The 22,341-nt window shown below is 34.1% G+C and overlaps 1 protein-coding gene across 2 annotated transcripts in view; it reads left to right on the forward strand.

Annotated features, from left to right (window-relative positions):
* The window catches only part of CRISPLD1 (cysteine rich secretory protein LCCL domain containing 1), a 51,136-nt gene extending 33,984 nt beyond the window's left edge, over positions 1 to 17,152 (forward strand). The window contains exons 11-15 of one of the 2 annotated variants that reach the window (XM_055286562.1): positions 2,225 to 2,268; positions 2,362 to 2,434; positions 7,849 to 7,924; positions 11,710 to 11,840; positions 14,820 to 17,152. In XM_055286562.1, the coding sequence (XP_055142537.1) occupies positions 2,225 to 2,268; positions 2,362 to 2,434; positions 7,849 to 7,924; positions 11,710 to 11,840; positions 14,820 to 14,871 (376 nt within the window). In that variant the 3' untranslated portion in view covers positions 14,872 to 17,152. The remainder of the gene's footprint in view (positions 1 to 2,224; positions 2,269 to 2,361; positions 2,435 to 7,848; positions 7,925 to 11,709; positions 11,841 to 14,819) is intronic. The other variant, XM_055286563.2, reaches the window with a different exon arrangement.
* Positions 17,153 to 22,341: the final 5,189 nt, after the last annotated feature.

Below are 22,341 nucleotides of genomic sequence, written 5' to 3' on the forward strand. Positions count from 1 at the left end.
AATTCCCAATGTAAAGCAATACATTTTTTAGCTTGACAGAAAATACCCTGAGAAGGGTAAGTAATTTGCATATTCTTCCTGTCCTATTTAGGGAAAATGGCTTATTTCATGCAACAGTAACTTTGTTGATAAGATAAATTACATTAGAGAAAAGAGCATTTTGAAAAATTCTCTAAATATGTATTATGCTATGTCATGTTTCTTTTGTCCATTTAAAAGTATCCCAATATAAAAGCATTTAATTTTATTAATGTTTCTCCTATTAGGTGTACCAAATACCTTATTCCAAAACACTGTGCATTTTTACATGTACCGTATAGAAAGTAGAAAAATGGGGGCTTTTGAAATACCTTTTTAGTGTCTTTTTTTCCCTCTAAGTAAAACAGTAAACATTACTGAAGTTCATACAGAACTCCTTTTCTTAGGAAATTTGACATTGTCTCTTTTGTTACAATACAGTTGCATGAAACTTCACAGTGGGGTTAAGTTAGAATTAATAACTATAAAAAACTATTAGGAACTCTCAAAAATTTGTGGAATGATCTCCTATACAGTCTTTTTTTTATGGTTGTTTTTCGTTTGTTTGTTTTGTTTTTTGTCACCCAGACTGGAGTGCAGTGTCACCCAGACTGGAGTGCAGTGGCGTGATCTCAGGTCACAGCAACCTCCACCTCCCGGGCTCAAGCGATTCTCCTACCTCAGCCTTCCGAGTAGCTGGGATTACAGGTGCGTGCCACCACACCCAGCTAATTTTTGTATTTTTAGTAGAGACGAGGTTTCACCATGTTGGCCAGGCTGGTCTTGAACTCCTGACCTCAGGTGATCCATCCGCCTCAGCCTCCCAAAGTGCTGGGATTACAGGTGTGAGCCACCACATCTGGCTTATACAGTCTTATTAAAAGGCTTGAAGGGTGGGTTTTAGCTGTTAGTGATAACTCTTTTTAGCCAAAAAAAATTTTTTTAAGACAGTCTCACAAGTTCAACTTTTCCTGCCTCAGCCTCCCAAGTAGCTGGGACTACAGGCATGTGCCACCGTGTCCAAATAATTTTTGTTATTTTTAGTAGAGATGGGGTTTCACCAGGTTGGCGAGGCTGGTCTCAAACTCCTGACCTCAAGTGATCCGCCAGCCTCAGCCTCCCATAGTGCCAGGATTACAGGCGTGAGCCACCATACTTGGCCAGAAGTTCTATAGAAATATTCATTAATTAACCTTTCACTTGGAAAACATTTATTATTTTCAATAAATATTAGTTATTAGCTTTAGTAAGCCAAGCAGTGGGTGTCCCATTAAAGGACATTTATCCTGTTATTTACCTTTTTTCCTCTTAATTTTCAATTATCTGTATTATAGAAATTCTCTTGAAACTTGAAGGCTATATTTAATAGATTGTATATTTTATGCCTCAAAGAATGTTGTTTCTTTTGGACACATTATAGATGATGAATATTAAATATTGAATTTGAAGCTGATGGAAATAAAGAATTGTTGAAATTTTACACCTTCAGTTCTGAGATAGTGTATTCAGAGAGTGTACCATGTTAAAGTACCATCACAAATAAGCCTTACGTTTTGCCATAGATGTTATATAAACCTATTAAAATTTTGATGTATAATTGTGTGCCTAATCTTATATTTCAGCTTTTTAATAATGCATGTAATGAGGAGAAGTTTATTCATTTTACGTATAATTTTGCTAGATACTAGGGGGAACAAAAAAGGAATAATGGATGCTCCCTTAGGTACTTATTATTTTGTAGTCTTTTCACAACATTGTCTTGTATTTCCTGTTGTGAAAGACTAAATAGTTTGGTCCCGTGGAGTCAGGAAATTAGTATTTGAGGGTTTTAATTTTGATAGGAATCAAATATATATATATATATTTGATTCAAATATATATATATATGGCTCAAATATATATATTTGTTTCAAATATATATATATATATATATATATATATATGGCTCTATGCTATTATCTATACGTTTTTGAGTTTAATAATGAAAAGAGATCACCTTAAGAATGGTGTTGATTTGGTTAATACCTGATGGTAATACAGATTTAGTATAAAACTGATGATGTATTCTTATATTGCTACTTGCCTATTTTAGTAAGTGTTTAAAAAGAAAATTAAGTGTTCATAGACTTGAAAGATACCAGAAATGATGCTGCTGTTGCTGATGCCTATATGAAAATAATTAACATTTCTGTATTTTTACCTTCAGCAAATATCAGTCTGCTAATTCCTTCACAGTCTCTAAAGTAACAGGTTAGCACATTCTTCATCTTATTTTCTTAGTACTGTGTAGTATGTTATTGCTTTCGAAGGATTCACTCATTGTTTTGTGTTTTAATTCTTCAGTTCAGGCTGTGACTTGTGAAACAACTGTGGAACAGCTCTGTCCATTTCATAAGCCTGCTTCACATTGCCCAAGGTAAACCAGTGTACACATAAGGGGCTTTGGCCCTGTGATGACTGTTTTTGTCTGAAATTCTGATGTCTTTGGGATTCAAAAGTGTATAATCTTGAACTGCTAAGCAGGAGGGAGCAATGAAACATCATAAACTACATGCACTCCAGGCAGGCCTAGTGTACTTTCTCCAAATGCAAAAGTATTCTCTGCTATTTCATAATGTCAGGGTTTATGCATGTAATCTGTATGTTCATCTGTGGTACAAAGAGTCCTTTATTAGTCTGCTGTGGCTGCTGTAACAAAATAGCATAGACTGGGTGGTGTAAACAACAGAAATTTATTTCTCACAGTTCTGGAGGTTGAGAAGTTCAAGATCAAGATGCTGGCTGATTCAGTTCCTGATGAGGGCTCTCTTCCTGGTCTACAGATGGCCACCTTCTCTGTGTTCTCACATGGTGGAGGGAGAAAGAGAGCTCACTCTCTTACATCCCTTCTTATAAGGACAGTAATCCTATTGGATGAGGACCCCACCCTTATGACCTCATTTAACATTAATTACCTTCATAAAGGCCCTGTCTCCAAGTTAGTCAAATTGGGGATTGAGACGTCAACGTATGAACTTTAAAGGGACAAAATCATTCAGTTCATAACAATTTCTTACAACAGAAACTAAAGTGGCATAACTCATATTTTTAACATCATTATCCAGTTTTTTAAATTAGATCAATCTGATTGCATTTGGTAAGTTAAAAAGCCCATCTTTGCCCTTCTTTTATTTTTTTTTTATATTCTCTTTTACAAGATTATAATGGAATTTATGTACTATAAAATAATGAAAAAAGCTTTATTTATCTTGGCCAAGCTAAGATGAAAACTGTTAGAAGTATTATGGTTTAATCCATAATCAGTAGATAGGAAAAATAAAGTATGTCTGCATATATCCAGTCCTAGTTCTATACACACTATTTCCATTAATGCAAATATCCACACTACTAAAAACTAGTAATGAGATTTAAAGATATAATTGTAATTTGACAAAACATTTTAGTCTAAAAATTTAAGGAGCTTAATTTTTATGGAAAAGTTTATCTACTTTGGAAAAACATCATTACTTACCCTTTTAAAATGAAAGCAACGTTTCACTTAAAGAATGGGATTGGCTGTTCACAAGGTACATAACGGAATCTTTATAACAGAAGACTGTGATCTTCATATAACAGGGTACTTCATTTTCTGTCAGTTTCTAAGTTACAGATGTGATATAAACAATAAATGCCCTCACATACAAATAGCCTGTTTCCTTTCAAATCATTTGTCTCTACTAATGCAAGACTGCTGTTGTAATATTTTTGGTCAGCTAACTTGGTGCATGCTAATTGAGAATTTTAAAATTCTTCAGCTTGTGTGTTTGCTGAAATCAGCAGATTACCAAGTATGTAGGATAATTTGAGGACCTCTTACTGGGTGAAGTGCATCATATGCTTTTTACCATTTGACCACCAGTGAATTATATGCTGAATATTTTTGTGATAAAAATACAATCTCCTGTTACTAGAGCTTGACTAATTATCCTCTTATAAGGCTCACATATTTGATTAAATCATTGTTTGCTTCGTAGTCTTAGTCAATTTTGTAGAAATATTTTTTTTTCAGATTTCTCAAGACCTCTACACTTACAGATTGCAGTTTTATAGAAAAAAGTAAAGATGTATTGCTAGGTGAAGCTGGCAAATTTTAGCATCATAATATGTGAAAAAAACCCAGGAACTTTAGAATTTAAATTTATAAATATGTATTACATACCTACTAAGTACGAATATTATGCCTAGCCTTATGTCAGCCATGTGACTAGGTTTATGAGGACCAAATAATAAGGATAGTCTCTGTAGAGCATTCCAACATAAAGGCTCTCACTAGTAGATGCTCAATAAAGGGTAATTTTATAACTACAAAACAAACTATATCAATATTATTGCAAAAGGGATAAATCAAGTAAAGCATTAATAAACAAGCTCCCTATTTCTTGGCTTGTTTCAGAAAGCAAAACATAGAAATAAGGAAAATGATATAAATTTTTAAAATTTAATTTTAGTCTTTACTGTTACCAATATAATAAATCCATAGAAATGACAATTTATGCATAATATTGACCTTAAGTAGTCTGAAAAGCTTCTCCCTTTTTTCCTATTTCAGTGAAACAAAATTCTCATTTGTTTTTCCTGTATAAAATTTTAATAGTTTCGGCCAGGCATGGTGGCTCACGCCTGTAATCCCAGCACTTTGGGAGGCTGAGGTGGGTGGATCATGAGGTCAGGAGATCGAGACCATCCTGGCTAACACGATGAAACCCCATCTCTACTAAAAATACAAAAAAAAATTAGCTGGGCGTGGTGGCGGGTGCCTGTAGTCCCAGCTACTCCAGAGGCTGAGACAGGAGAATGGCATGAACCCAGGAGGCAGAGCTTGCAGTGAGCTGAGATCACGCCACTGCACTCCAGCCTGGGCGAAAGAGCAAGACTCCGTCTCAGAAAAAAGAAAAAGAAAAAATATTGTAATAGTTTCATAAACTGGGTTATAATGATATTGTTTATATGACAGGTTATAACTTTTAGGGAATCATGTAGTTGGTATATTTCTTTTAGAATTTCATATCACTTAAGTAGCCTGAGGCATAGTCTATTCTGGATAAAAAATGACAAATAAATTAATGAAATTAGCTCAAGAAGACCTTGAAGAAACAAGATTCCTGCAAGTCATGTCCTTGAAAGTTTCCATGTCTGGTAGAACAATTCAAAATAAACGATCTAACTATTATTTGGTAACCATTTGGTTACTATGTAGTAATTATTACTTAGTGTCTTATAAAAATTGTAAGAAATGTTATCCAGTTTTACATATGTCTATAAACAATTAGATCTTTAAAATTTATTGAATGCTCAAGATGTAAAAGTAGATATTAAAGTATGTCAGCATTTTCATTCAGTTTACTGGCAAATTGTAGTTAAAAAAAAAAAAAAGTTTACTAGACCAGTACCTACCTTCTCAGTAGTATGTAACAAGCTGTTAAAAACAGATTGGAATACAAACAAGCAAAAACTTCCCCCAATCTTTGTTTTACCTGAACTCATCTAAGTAGAAACTAACTCAACTTGGACTACTGACTTTGGCATTCTGCAAACCAACTGAATATGGACAAGATAAAGTTTGCAGAACATGCAGAGCAAGTGATTTTACAACCATAAGGATGATGGTGAATGCCTAGCAGTTCTCAAATACAGTGAGATCAGTTTCTAGTCAAAGGGGACACCCTTCTTCCTGCAGAAACCCCAGACAGCATCTTTTACAACAGTCAACGCTTTAATTCAAAGTTATAGAAACTCAGATGGATTTATTATATTTAAATGGTTCTGGTTTCCATGTTATGTGAAGTATATACACTCTAGAGTATACAGTGTTATACAAATTTTAGAAATAAAAACTATAACTATTTCTTAAAAGCTATGTTAAGGAAGATCTGCTTCAATTGGCAAGGGTAGTTTCAACTGAAGTGTATTTAGAATACTTTCAGGAAAATTGTTGATGCTGTCATCCACTGATGATTATCATGTAGTTATGTTGACAGTCTCATTTACTACTTAAAATTGTGTTTTTTCCAGTTTTAGTTTGTGTTTCCTTTTAGTGATGGGTGTGTGTGTGTGTGAATGCAGACGAGCCACTTGATTAAAAGTAAAGTGCCATTTGACAGTTTCTTGAACTTTGGGGGTAGATTTTTAAAAATATCATGTGATTGATTAAATATTGATAATTGGATCCTATGTTTAAATAAATAGCTTTTGGTCATATTGTATTAGAGTCTGAACAACAAAATAGTGTTTGGAAATGTCTTTTAAGTGAGCTAAGCCGACCAGATATCAGTAAGGCAGTAGGATTTCTGGAGGAAGAGCATTCCACGCAGAGAGGAAGATAAATGCAAAGGCTGTAAGGCAGAAGCCTATTGTGTGTGTTTGAGGAATAACCATTAGGCCCGTGTGACTGGAGCAGGGTGAGAAAGTGGGAAAGGAGTAAGATATAAAGTTGGAAAGGCAGTGAGGATGGAAGATGCAGGGCTTATTGACCTTCCTGAGGCCCTTGTCATTTACTCTGAATGTGATGGAAGCCACTGGAATATTTGGAGCAGAGGAATGATGTGTTTGGACTTGTACATTTGTTGTTGTTTTGTTTTGTTTTGAGATGGAGTCTTGCTGTGTTGCCCAGGCTGGGGTGCAGTGGCATGATCTCAGCTCACTGCAACCTCCGCCTCCCAGGTTCTAACAATTCTCCTGCATCCGCCTCCTGAGTAGTGGGATTACAGACACCCAGGACCATGCCCGGCTAATTTTTGTATTTTTAGTAGAGATGGGGTGTCACCATGTTGGCCAGGCTGGTCACAAACTCCTGACCTCAGGCGATCCACCCACCTCGGCCTCCCAGAGTGCTGGGATTACAGGCATGAGCCACGGCGCCTGGCTGGACTTGTACGTTTTAATATAAGTATGGAAAACAGATTGGAGAGGGCCAAATTGGAAGCAGGGAGACCATAGAAGAAGCATAGAAGAGCCTATTGCAGTAAGTTAGACAGTAGATGATAGAGCCCAGAGTTACCATGATTGAGGTGCTTGGGGATGCTCTGGTCTTGGATATGTTTTCATGTATAGCCAATAGAAATTGCTGATGGGTTGAATGTAAAGGTGTGAGATTAAGGGAGGGATTGAGGATAGAAAGGTTTCTGGCCTGAGCACTTGGAATCATGGAGGTGCCATTTATTGCAATGGGAAGCCTAGGGAAAGAACAGATTTGGGAACTAGAGAAGGAGATTAGGAATTTGGTTTCATACATGGTAAGCTTGAGATGTTTATTATAGCTAAGTGGAGATGTTGAATAAGCAGTAGGACATTCAAGTTTGGAATTAAGAGATGTCCCAACTGGAAATGTAAATTTGGAAATCAGCCATTTAAAGATGATAATTAAAACCATGAAATTGGATGAGATTCCAAAGATGTGAATATAAAGAAGAGAAACTGAGGTGTATGAGGCAGACAATGATTCAGATTTTCCAAGTTATTGGTTTACTAAATTCTACAGATACATTGGGTACCAACTTTTCAGATACATTGAGATGCTTTCTGATGTTTCTTTTGGCTTCAAATCCCCACATTAGAAAGCTTCCTAACTAATTTTTTTAAAATCACATTTATGCCAAAAGATAGAAACAGATAAACAGAAGCAATTGTGTCTACTGCTTGGGCTTGTACAACTGACCTATTTCAGGAGAAAAAATGAGTAGGGTTTAGAATGTCGAGCTTACTTTGTGTATGCATATCTGTGGTTTTACTAATAAGAAAGACTTAAGTAACCAGCTTACTTTATATATATATAAAATATATTATTTTTTTCAGAGTATACTGTCCTCGTAACTGTATGCAAGCAAATCCACATTATGCTCGTGTAATTGGAACTCGAGTTTATTCTGATGTAAGTATCCTAATTTATACAGCTCTCAACATTCATGTATATATATAAATGTATAGACACATTTAAATGTATATATGTACATTTATATACAGAGCAAAGAAACAGACTTTGTTAATATGCATTCTCAGAAGACTTAAACATCCATATCACTGAAAAATTAATATCCATATGTAAGATATGAGTGTATAATTATTTGACAAAATTTTTCTTCACAGTCTCCCCATATGTTTTATATAAGACACATAATGAAATAGTCTGTAGTCATTGTTGGGAAGGAAAATGTGTTGTGTTTTTGTTTTGCTTCTTTATTATTTGAAGTCTAAACTAGATAATTAGGAATTTGTCAAAAGTTGAAACAATATCTTCACTGCCAAACGGCCATTTAAAATGTAGCATAGAGTCATAGAGATGCTACATTAAAATATATGCAAAAGAGAACTAGTCGAGGGGATGTTGTAAGAGATGATCTTAGTGGGGTTGGACAAGGAATATGAGCTGTGATGGCCGAGGCTGGAGTGCAGTGGCATGATCATATCTCAGTTTAACCTCAAACTCGGGCTCAAGTGATCCTCCTGCCTCAGTCTCCCAAGTGACTAGACTAACAAATACATGACACCATGCCTGGCTCTTTTTCTGTTGTTGTAGAGGTGGGGTCTCACTGTGTTGCCCAGGCTGGTGTGGCCTCAAGCAGTCCTCCTGCCTTGGCCTTCCAAGATGCCAGGCCTGTTAAGTGCTTGTTGAGCCAGGTTTTTAGTGTCGGTTGGTAAAGAGGATCAGGGAACATGTTCTAGTGGGATAAGTGACATTTACGAAGTAATGGAGTTAAGAGTCAATGAGCTGCACATCAGTCTAGCAGATAGCTTTGTCTCTAAGCTGCTGAAAATCGGAACAAAAAGAGGCTTCAACCAAGTTAGTCTGAGAGAGAGAGGAATCCAGCTCACATCAGTGTGTAGACAAAGTCTGAAAGTGCTTGCTGATGAGTTTACGTTTTATGAGGCAAACACTTAGAAACCATTACAGATTTCTAAGCCAGAGAGTTACAAATGCAAATTTAGGAAATGTCTTATGCACATATTCAATAGAATATTAAGGGAATTTGATCATGTAAAGAGGCCTGAATATGTACATTACCACCTGTTTCTCTTGGTGAGCTTACTTACCAAGATTTTTTTCAGTTCAGCTTTACCTTTGCAGTTATTCTCCAATTCTGAGTCTCTCTCAAGCTCCAGATTTGCACTAGTCTTATGTGCCACTGAAATGTCCTGCTGGTATCTTGAATGTACTAGTCTTCACATTTGTGCTTATATTCTTGCCTCTGTTGAAATACAGTATTTTTGAAAATTTTGTGTCAAAACTGTGGTCATTCTTCAAAACCTAAATTATTGCCACTTTCTCTGTGAGGGTGCGTTGCTGGACCTTCCAACCCAAGTATGAAGTTGCCCTTATTTCAACCCCTATAACTTCATTTTTTCCTTTTGGCACTTAGCCTGTTATATTGGGTATTATGATTATTACCTTATCTCTTTTATTAGTTCGTAAGTTTCTCAAGGGCAGCAGCTGGGTTATTCATTCATCATTTTTTGATCACTAATTTGATGTCCGCCAAGCTGTGAACAAGACAGGCATGTCCTGCCTGAACAGAGCTTAGAGCACATAGTTACATCAGATATTAACCAAGTACCTTGCACATAAATATTTGTTGAAACAAGTAGATTAATAAATATATAGGAATATGCATATCTGAACTCAACAGAGATTTCCAAAGAAATCATACTTTTCAGATTTTCCCTTTAAGCAGGAGAACTTTTAATTTTAGTCATGTCTAGTGAAAGTCTTTCAAAATATCCTGTATACTTCTATATCTTTAAAGTCATCTATTTGCTAGAGTTAAGGTTTTGTTAGAACTCATATCTTGAGATCATTTTATCTTTCTACCCTCAGTGAAGTGGGTGCATAATATGTGTCTTATATAGGTCCTTTGAAGAGTAAGTTGGAAATATAAAGGTTACTGTCAAACGGCAAGTACGAAATCAGAGGTCCAATCATTAATAGCCAGTCTTCCTGGCCCTACAAAATACATTATCTCTCCAAATAAAGGATGGAAATGTGAGAATCAATCAGCCAGACTCCCTCCCTCTTTCCCTCCCTCCTTCCTTTCTCTTTCTTTCCTTCCGTTTGTAGAGCTAGACCTTGTACATTCTGTTTCTTTGAACTTGTATTTATAGTTTATTATATATTTCTGCATTCACTAAAAAATTCTATTTTTACAGATAATTCTTTTCATCATATATTAATTTTTTAAAAGTCTATGAAAAGAAAATGTCTTCTGACCTTTGAACTCAAATAGGGATGCCTGCTGAATGCATAATTGCAGGCAATACAATAGTCTCAAAACATATTAAATACTTGGACTTAGTAAATGTTATATCTAAGCACTTTTGTTGCCTTGGGAAAAATGCTGATTAATATCCTTTTAGGAGAACAAATACTGAAATGTGCACGGAATTATTTTTAATTCCATCTGTTAGGAACCATATTGGATGCAAATATGATTCAATGGAACTTTAAGTGTTGAAGAAAATGCCTTTGAGTAAGGATGCAGGTTTTAGATACATGGTATTTTGCGATACAGCAAAAGCATGGAAAGGATTAAACAGCTTGGCATTCAGACTCTGATCTAATAAATACTGACTGATGCTCTAGAGTTCACAGCACAGTAATAAAGCAAGGTCATGTAAGATATACATGCTTATGTGAACTTTAAAAAGCATATTAAATCACTCACATGTGCATAGAGATAAGAAAAGAACACAGCAATGGGATCAGAAAAGACCCATGGGCATTTGACATGGATTGCTTTATACTGAAACAGTTCAAATATTGTCTTTGGTTGGATTTCCTTGGATTGTACTTAGTTGTTGACAAATTTTGGTAAAACATTTGGAGTAAAGCAAATGTTAAAATCTTGAGAAGATTTTAATGGGCCAAAAGAAATGATCTGACTTTTAGAATTCAGTAGTTTTAAAAATTCAAAAGTATTGGACCTGAAACAATAATTTTCTTCTCCATAGAAATCCCATTCAATTCAGATTATATGACTAGTACAATGTAATCATAGGACTTTCCTAGTATTTCATGTCAGACCATTAAAACTAATTTGACCGGCATTGCAAATGAAGGTAGAAGCTATGATGATTCTTCATTTTTTTCTTTTTAGGGTTATTCTTTTAGGCAAAGTTTCTCTGTGTAGATTATATTATTTACTAAGAAAAAAACTGCCCCATTTCTTGTATTTTGGAAGAGGGGCCATAGTCATATGCAGAACTATGATGGAGTTTGTATTAGGCAAAAGTGAACATACATGAGGGATGAATAATCTAACCTATGAACATTTGGTCAGAGTGAGCCCAGTGTAGAACAAAGGCTAAAATTTAAGAATGACAAACAGGACCTAGAAGAGATAAAAGAAGCTAATTTGCTTTTTATTGCTTTGATACTCTAAAGCCTACTGTTTGGACAGAACAGGTGTTTGCTAGATTAGATTGGGGAGGGGTCTTACCATTGCAGTCACCTTTAAGGTTGGCCTTCAGACTTGCTCCAAATTGGCTTTGACTTTGTGACATTTCAAACACTCTTTTATGCACAAAACCTCGTCCTGTAGCTGCTCACTGGCTATGCATGACATCAGGATGTCAGCGACTTCAGTCTATTAATAATAGAAGAATAGGCTGGACAAGTCCGGCAGGAATTTTCAATAATGGCAGTTTGTTTCTTTACCTTCTCAGCTGTCCAGTATCTGCAGAGCAGCAGTACATGCTGGAGTGGTTCGAAATCACGGTGGTTATGTTGATGTAATGCCTGTGGACAAAAGAAAGACCTACATTGCTTCTTTTCAGAATGGAATCTTCTCAGAAAGGTAAAAACAAAACATATGTATGTATACTTTTAAATACTGTTTATCACTGTATTCATGATTGCTTTACAGTTGACCCACTTTAATATTTTTAATTTTTTTCAAAGTTAAGTGGCAGAGCCAGTGTGTTCCTTTGCACACTTGTGTACCAGTCAGCCTTCCAGGGATGGGAGAAGCTGTAGTACCAGAGGTGCCTGTCTCCTGCAGGCTTATAAAAATCAACATGAAAATCGGATTACAAGTCAGAACTACTCTTTTGTTAATTGATCTTATAATTAGGAACTTTCTTTCATCCTCTTTTGGATTTTCTAGATTAGTTTTTATATTTAATTCTTTCTAGGTGAGCAAGGCACAGAATATTTCTCTAATCCAGTTATCTGACAAAGTATTTGACAAAAACAATGTCTGATTTTCCCTAGAACCAAATTCTCTTATTGATTTGAAATTGGACGCCTAGTGTGATATAAATGAACTCTTTCAGGTCATTTTTCATATTATTTAACCCACCCACTAGTGTCATATTTTGGTGATTTGAGAAAATTCATGTAACTCACTTTATCAGGTATCAATAAATATTAAAATAAATGAAGCAATGGTGATTTTTAAAATCATTATTACTTATAAAAGTAATATTAAAAGTCCTATTTATTTGTATATAGAAAAATCCCTAACTTTTGGGTATTTCCTGGGTTCTTCAAAATTGCCAGTGGAGAGCACACACATGTACACCAAAGGATGTATCATATGGGGTATCTAGGTTATCTTCAGCATAACCATCTGGGTGTCATCCTCACAAAAATACAAATCTGCATTATCTGTTTTCATATTAGACTATATCAAGAGGTAAGTGTTGAGAAAGTGACACCTCTACAACCTGCTCATGGCCTCCTTAATATATTAGGGTTTGGAAGAGGGGCCATAGTCATATGCAGAACTATGATGGAGTTTGTATTAGGCAAAAGTGAACATACATGAGGGATGAATAATCTAACCTATGAACATTTGGTCAGAGTGAGCCCAGTGTAGAACAAAGGCTAAAATTTAAGAATGACAAACAGGACCTAGAAGAGATAAAAGAAGCTAATTTGCTTTTTATTGCTTTGATACTCTAAAGCCTACTGTTTGGACAGAACAGGTGTTTGCTAGATTAGATTGGGGAGGGGTCTTACCATTGCAGTCACCTTTAAGGTTGGCCTTCAGACTTGCTCCAATAATATATAAAATGAATCTTTGAGTTATAAAATTGGATATGCAATTTTATAAGCTAAACTGATGCCTCATAATTCTTAGATTTATTTTAAAACTATAAAATGATAGGTGATATCCTAATAAAACAGTATAATAATTATTTTTGAGTACCTACTATGAAAATTACAATGTTAGATGCTCCTGAGCACTCTAAGTATGTTAGCTCAGCTTCGACAGCCCTGAAATGTCAGGCCTATACCCGGAGATATGTGTGTGTGTGTGTGTGTGTGTGTGTGTGTGTGTATGTATATGTATGTGTGTGTGTGTGTGTCTGTGTATATATGTATGTGTGTATATACGTGTGTATATGTATATGTGTGTGACTGTATATATGTGTGTGTGCATATGTGTATGTATATATGTGTATGTGTATGTATATATGTGTTTCTGTGTATATATGTGTGAATGTATATATATATACACACATATAGAGATATATATATATACCTCTATATACACATATACATACATGTATATACATATATACATATATATATGTTAACTGAGACTCTGAGGGGTTAAATAATGTGCCCAAGTTCATATAACTTGTAAATCTCAAAGCTCAGATTCAGTCTGTAGGCTCAGAGATATGTGTTATTCCAGTATTTGTGTACAAAAAGGAAACACACCAAACACATTCACTTCCTAAAGCACTCAGTCAGTTTGTTTCTCATAAGTAAAATGGCTTTGGATTGGCCATCTACTTGCATGAAAAACCTGGCATGCATGCATGCACATGTGTGTATATGTTGTGTGTGCGCACTTGTGATACCCTTATTTTTGCTCACTCTAAAATTCTCTCCCTTTTTTCTTGTATGAATAAAAATATAAAAGATCTTTCACTTTGTCTCTTTCTTAGCATTTATTTTATTGATCTCCAAAAGTCTTTTGTAATTATTAAGAAAATAAAACTTTATGTAAAAGTTTCAAAAGCTTACAGTTGATTTGAATAAATAATGATTAATGGTACTACCAATCTGTTTTAACTTTTAGACATTTAAACAAAACATATCTAGATTTATGTTGCTAAATAAATATACACAATTTAATAAAGAGTAAAATTTATGAGTCTGCATTACTTTTAACTTCTATTTAAAAGTACTTTCAAAATGACATTGAATGCTGTGTGTGTGTGTGTGTGTGTATTTTTTCATCTCAGTGAAGATATTCTTAGGTCTTTCAGAATTGACCATTAAATATCCTTACTAACATTTTCCTTGAAATTATAGATGTTAAGAGTATTAATCTGTATGATAGCAATATAATTTAAATTTTGTCAGACTTGGGCAATGATAATAAGCTAGTGCTCTAGAGTGTTGCCTAAGTATCAGCTATCTTTTTAGCTTGTAACCATGCATATCAGTTTTAAATCTGAGTCTCAGTATTCCTCATTAAAATTGAATAACAGCTGCTGAACTCTGCTTCATTAGAATGAAAGTAGGTAATACAGGAAAACATGATCTAGAATCTGTGAAGTTCTGTGGAGACTACTGTTATTACCATTACACATCTTAAATGTCATTAGTAAACTTGCAGCCCAGCATAGAACCAAGAGTTAAGAGTTAAGTCATCCTCATTCAAGCTTTCCAATAACTCTAAATTATAGTAGCCTAAGAAAGTTGACCATCTGGATTCGTAGAGCTGCTTTCTTGACTGTCATAAGAAAGCATGATTTATAAGAAGGATTATGTATAGAGATGACATCAATATACTTTTTGTATTTTTTTTTTGCAGTTTACAGAATCCTCCAGGAGGAAAGGCATTCAGAGTATTTGCTGTTGTGTGAAATGGAATACTTGGAAGAGGATCATAAAGACTATTCCAAATGCAATATTTCTGAATTTTGTATAAAACTGTAACATTACTGTACAGAGTACATCAGCTATTTTCAGCCCAAAAAGGTGCCAGATGCATATAAATCTTGATAAACAAAGTCTATAAAATAAAACATGGGACATTAGCTTTGGGAAAAGTATAATGGTTTTAGAAATCCTGTGTTAAATATTGCTATATTTTCTTAGCAGTTATTTCTACAGTTAATTACATAGTCATGGTTGTTCTACATTTCATATATTATATGGTGCTTTGTATATGCCACTAATAAAATGAATCTAAACATTGAATGTGAATGGCCCTCAGAAAATCTAGTACTTTTAAAAATAATCGACTCTAAAACTGAAAGAAATCTTATCACATTTTCCCCAGTTCAGTGCTATGCCATTACCAACTCCAAAATCAAATAATTTTCCACTTAATAACTGTAAAGTTTTTTTTCTGTTAATTTAGGCATATAGAATATTAAGTTCTGATATTGCACTTCTTATTTTATATAAAATAATCCTTTAATATCCAAATGAATCTGTTAAAATGTTTGATTCCTTGGGAATGGCCTTAAAAATAAATGTAATAAAGTCAGAGTGGTGGTATGAAAACATTCCTAGCAATCATGTAGTAAATGTAGGGTTAAGCATGGGCAGCCAGAGCTTTCTATGTACTGTTAAAATTGAGGTCACATATTTTCTTTTGTATCCTGGCAAATACTCCTGCAGGCCAGGAAGTATCATAGCAAAAAGTTGAACAAAGATGAACTAATGTATTACATCACCATTGCCACTGATTTTTTTTTAAATGGTAAATGACCTTGTGTATAAATATTGCCATATCATGGTACCTATAATGGTGATTTATTTGTTTCTATGAAAAATGTATTGTGCTTTGATACTAAAAATCTGTAAAATGTTAGTTTTGGTAATTTTTTTTCTGCTGGTGGATTTACTATTTCCCATAAACATATTAAAATTAATCATGTTTCAAAGTTTTATTTTCAGTTCCTTTTGCATGCCTATTTTGATTTAGAAATCACTTTAAGATAAATGAACAAAATTATTGTAAGTCTTCTAAATTTGGTTTATTGACATTAGTATAAATAACATACTCAATACCAGATGTCTACAAAATCGACCTAATTATTTAGGTATTTGTATGTGAAAGAGAAACATATTTAGAAACATAGCAAGGGAGATTTTGAATAAAGAGAGATAAGAATTTATAAAGTAGGAAAAAAGAATCTGAAAGATACAAAGTGATTATAAAAGAATTGACAGGACAATAAATACCTCAAATACTTTTAGAAAGTAAATGAGTAGGAGTTTAGGAGGGATAAATTCCATGCAATGATCAAGGAAAGCAAGAGAGCAGATAATACAAAAGAAAAAGAAGAAGGGTTCACATAAATAGCTCCTGGAGTGCAAATTATAAAGACATCAACATTTTTGATCATATAATAAGTATTGGTTTAGAGCTAAGTGGTTCCAAATACTGGTAATTAAAACAATGATGTATACGTTAAGGATTGCAAAACTTAAAAGCAGATTTTTATGGGAACATTTTTTCAAAAGGATACATGACCATCTTTTTAAATAGTATGACTTTACATAGACTGTTTTTCTGGTCCTTCCTGCTCCTGCCACAACAGGGAAGCCCCATCAGTTCTGTCAGTATAAGGTTTTCTTCTATTTGCCCTTAGTTTAGATCTTCATGGTCAATTCCACTTACTATTGTAATGTCTTCAGCTGGAGCCTCTTTGTGTCTTTCTCCATTCCTTTTTAATACATTCGTATTTCCCAGCCCCAGAACCCTTGAAATTAACTCTTCCATGAGTTTTCATTGCTGAAGAAAAACCAAACACCCTTGTAAAAACATTTAAGAACTTCCATAGTCTTGTTCATATTGTTTACCTATCTTCTACACAAGGCGTGTCCTCGGGTAAGTTATTTAACTTCAATTTACCTTACCTGTGAAATGGAACAAAATATCTCCTTAAGATTGCTCTACGAATTAATTGACACATTATGTGTGATGTACTTAAAGGAATAATAAACACATAATATGTGGTCAGTGGATGCCATTTTCTATTATTATAATCATTTTTGTTATTTAATTTGGGGAAACTATTCATCTGTCATATACTATTGATCCTTTGGCACTTAAAAAAATGTGAAATCCTCCAGGAATTTTCCTGTGATTCTTGTAAGAATTAAATGCTCTCCAATATGATATCCTTTTAATTTGACCATTGTAATTATTTAATTTGTGTTTTATTATATTCTTTAAAAGATAAGCTCTTTGAGAATGGTAATATTCTTACTCATCTCTCTACCCAAGAGCACAATTACCTCAGTGATTTTTACTTCCTTGGACTCTACAAATGGTATATCAGTATTGTTGAGTGAGCATTCCAACAATTCCTAATTTTATTTTTGATGAAAATGAATATTTTTTCCACATTATAGTGTGAGGTCAACACAAACATAAAGTGCTATAGCTAGTGAAAATAGTTTATTGATAGACGTGGATTTAAAACCGATCAATGCTTGTAGAATAGTATTAATATCATTATTTTAGCATTTAAAGTTTACCAGACCATGTGTTACTTTAATACTTTTCATATATTAAAAAATAATTATGTATTTCAAGCATAGTATTATGAAAATAACTCTCCTAACCTTAGATAATTTGCATATTACAGGGTCCACTTTTCAATATTGTCCTCTAAAATCTTGACTGTTCTCTAGCTGTTCTAAAATGTTTTTAAAGAAATGTAAACTCTTCTAAATAGCATGGTGAGCCAAGCAAAGAAACAGCTATCATTTTTGCAAACATACCAAATTTCAGATTTGGACTTTAAGCTAATTCATTGCACAAAGAATTACATTGTTAGAGTTGATTTTAAAAACTTATCTGAGGTGACATTTCTACCCTGGCACCATAATATTCAGGAGCTAAAGAAATAGTTTAGTGAAATAATCTGATCCTCTTTTATTAATTTGTTGTAATTAAGTTGAAATTGTATCAGTTTGAGATTTAAAAAAAGCAGGCAAACTCGTTAGAACACTGCTCTTATACTTAACAATTAGATATTCTCTACTTCCTTTTATCCTCCGATCCTTATGTCACCTTGCACGGAATTATCAGAACGTGAAACAATGCTGGTAAGCAAGCATCCTTGCACTAGACCATTAAGTTATGAAAACTAATTTTCCAATGATTACTAACAAATATTTTCTGATTAAAACCACAGTGAGTTGGCAATTATGTTTACCACTGTACTGATGAGGATGAAAAGCAGAGGGCCTACACATGACTGTATCTGATAAGCTCTGTTTAAAAAAAAAACGTGTACAGACGATGAAGTAGAAATTAGAGATAATTATTTAAAAGGCATGAACTGATAGCAAATATCATTAGAGGCTGGATGTGGTGGCTCAAGCCTGTGGTCTCAGCACTTTGGGGGGCCGAGGTGAGCAGATCAGTTGAGCGCAGGAGTTTGAGACCAGTCTGTGCATGATGAAACCCTATCTCTACATAAATTAGCCAGGCGTGGTGGCGCCTGCCTCTAGTCCCACTGACTTGGGAGGCTGAGATTGGAGGACCATCTGAGCCTAGGAAGTTGAGGCTACAGTGAGCCGTGATTGCACCACTGCACCCCAGCCTGGGCAACAGAGCAAGACCTGGTCTCAAAAAAGAAAATTTAATTAGAAATGCTTTTAAAAAGCCTAGGCTGATTGAATCCTTCTGCTAAGACAGATAAGAATTTTTTACAAAATGATATGAGAGCAGCATGATTAGGGACAATATAACAAAAAGCCCCTTCTGAAGCTTTCTGCTTTCATTCATGCAAAAATTACTGAGTTCCTACAATCTGCTATAGATTTGCGCTGATCACTGTATAGATATGTTTATAAACAAAAATGCCTTCAGGAAATTAGATTCTCTTGAGGAACACATACTAATTAGATAATCACATGAATAAATATAGGAAACCATGGAGATTATAGAACTTTGTTACTACAAAGAAAATATTTATGATACCATGGCAGTGTTGAAAAGAAGGACTTGACCTTGCAGGAAGAGTAAAGATGACTTTCCTGAGTAACTGACATAAAGTTTAGAAGAACTTAAGGAAGAGTAGAAGTAACTTGGAAGGGGAATAATTTCTTACATAAATAAACACTATGCAAAATACCTTATGGCAGGAATAGTCTAGAAACAACAGCAACGAAAAGCTGAAGGCATGCTGTACGTGAGTCTGGACACGTCAGTGGGGGAGCAGAGGAAGGTTGAAAGAATCTCTTTAGGGTTAAAATGCACTGTTGGTGCTCTAACAGATGCCACATGAATAACACATGAATAACATGACACATAACAGTATACTCAAAGCCACTCAGGAATTCAGAGTTTGAGCACAGGAGCAAAGTATGAGATACATTCTGTATTAATAACAAACTTACAGTTTTATAGCCCCTTACAATAAAGTTATTTAATACTCCTGGGATCTAGAGTTTGATTCTTACATGATTAATATGTCTGTAAGCAATGAATTGAAGATGATTGAGAGCAGGAAGAAGGATGACGTGTGTTGAGAACCAACAATATTTTAGAAACACTGCTATACATTTAACGTATTTGGTTCTCACAACAAACTTGTGAGACAATATTATTTTCCCATTCTTATGTCTTAGAGTGTAGATTCTAAAAGGTTAAGCAACACGGTCTAGGGCCTTGAGTTTGGGAAATGTGATTCATGTCTCCATCTCTCTAAATCTAAAGCCCATCTCTTGCTACTGGATCACTCCTGCTGGACATTTCCATGGGGACAGGGAATAATTTCACTAGTTCTCCTTACATCAGGTTTAGAAATTACTCTTATACAGAATTCTGTAATCTTTGAATATGCCATACATTTGCTAGATGTAGAAAGATCTGTAGAAGAGGAATAGAGATTTAGCTTTCTTTAAAAGTAGACTATAAAAAATTTTAAAAAGAACACTGACTCAGGGAACACCAGGAAAGGATGAGGTTTGCGTTCCGTAGATTTTTAATTAGTAAACTACTTTTTCAAGAAAATAGACTGAATTACTTCTCTTTCATCAATTCATAAAAAGGGAAATAAAGACAAATAAAAATGTTATGCTCATAAAAGCATGGATATCCTGAAAGTGGATGGCAGTTGAAATCATATTGACAATTCAGAACACATGGTGCCTCAGCTCAGAGCCCACCCAAGAGAAGGGTGCAGTTGAGGAGAAGGCTTCTCTTTATGGTACAGCCATAAAGCAAAGTGATTGAAGAATCTGCCTTCTGATTTTCATTCAGGTGACCTCCTGGATTTCACTCTACCCTTCAACCCCACCCTGCCCACATACCCTCAAATGAGTCCACCTTATTAACATGCCATGATACACATAAAGAACTTTAAGTCAGACCTCTCTTATCCAGGTGACAGGTTGGCAATGAGAGATACCTACTTTAATCAATCCAGTTCTTCAAACAGATATAAAAACAGACAAAATGAACTGTCAGACATAAGCACAGAAAAGCAAGCATCACATCAACGGACACCAGAAGAAGCAGATGTTTCAGAGAAAACAAAAGTACCTCTTAAAATCTTACCATCAATATCCTCAGGGGATACAGTACACCCATAAAACAAGAACAGACTAATATAGATAAGAAACCATCAAAGAATAAGAAAACCATATTTTGGAAGACATTAAAGTAGTTAAAACTTAGCCATTGGACTTCAGGAAGCAAGAATGATGACATGCTTGGTGGTTGTGCCTAGAATGTAGGAATTCTGGGAGAAGCATTGAAGTGGAAAACATAACAAAATTTCTTGTTAAAGATAAAAATACAAAATGCATATAGATATCCACATACATGATAACATTAGATATCATTAATAATTATGTAAAATTAGGCATAAACTGTGATATTGCATTTGTAGTGAAAAACGTTGTGTTTCCATGTCAACTTTGCTTCTTTCTAGTTGGCTAATGCCATTGAAGTTTCATTAAACTTTGCTTAAGCATAGTTTGCTCATATGTAATATGGGAATTATAATTACTTCCTCACAGGGTTGATAACAGAATTAAATTAAATGATAGAACATAGTTGAAATTACCTAGCACTTGCTGAACACTAACTAAATGATAGTTCCATTTGTATATTGCATTTTCTCAGAGGTTGTGTGGATTTTATTTCAGATTTTCATGAACCATGTTCAATCATTTTAAATCAAATTTATTGAGGTATAATTTAAATAAAAAAGATGTGTTTTCTAGAGTTTTATATTAATATATAGTATTACCGTCTTCTGCCTTGCCTTTCTTGCTCAGCATGTTTTTGAGATTTGTTCATATTGTTACATTTAGCAGTAATTTTCTCCTTTTTATGATTGAGTGGTATTTTATTATATGCATATCCATCAATTGTCTTATCTTTCACCTATTAACAGACACTAAAATTGCTCCATCCTTTAGTTAATACAAGTAGAGCTGTTATAAACATTCACGTACAAGTCTTTGAGTATACATATATTTTCGTTTTTAGAGTACATAAGTAGAATTTCTGGGTCATATGGTAAATATACAATTAAAAGATTTTGCTGAACTGTTTTTCAAAGTCGTTGTGCCATTTTACATTCTCACAGTAAATGTAACAGAGCTTTCATTTGCTCCACATGTTGGCAAACTCCTTTTTCTATTTTAATTAATCTTTTATATCTATTAAAATAATTTAAATAAATTAATTCTATTTGATATTTTTGATTTTAGTGATTCAACTGGTGTGTAATGCTATCTTATTGGGGTTTTATTTGGTGTTTACCTGATGAATAATACCATTGAGTATCTTTTCATGTGTCATTTGTATACCTACTTTGTGAAATACTGTTTTAATATTTTTCCCATTAAAAATTGGTTATCTTTTTATATTTAGATATAAATACATAAATACATATATAAATATATATGTATATCTTTTTAAAAGATGAACTATATATAGAAAGTTTGAATATTTTCTTCCAGTTAGTGTCTTAACCCTTTTTTAATGACATCTTTTGAAGAGCAAAAGTTTTAAATTTTGATGAAGTCCAGTTTATCTTTTTTTTTTTTTTTGGGGGGGATTTACACTTTTTGTGTCATATCTAAGAAATCTTTGCTACACCAAGTTGCAAGAATTTTTTAATATGGCTTTCTCTAAGAGTTTTATAAAGTCTATGATCCACTTGAGCTGACTTTTGTGCATAGTGTGAGGTAAAGGTGGAGGTTTATTTTTTTCCATATGGATATTCAATTTTTCAAGTACCGTTTGTTGAAAAGATGATGCTATCCTATTGAATTACCATTACTGTCTGTTAAAGAAGTCAATTGATCACTAGTATGTGGATCTATCCTCGGACACACTATTCCAGCAC

The sequence above is a fragment of the Symphalangus syndactylus genome, chromosome 7 (genome assembly GCF_028878055.3).
Source record: "Symphalangus syndactylus isolate Jambi chromosome 7, NHGRI_mSymSyn1-v2.1_pri, whole genome shotgun sequence".
Lineage (NCBI taxonomy): Eukaryota > Metazoa > Chordata > Mammalia > Primates > Hylobatidae > Symphalangus > Symphalangus syndactylus.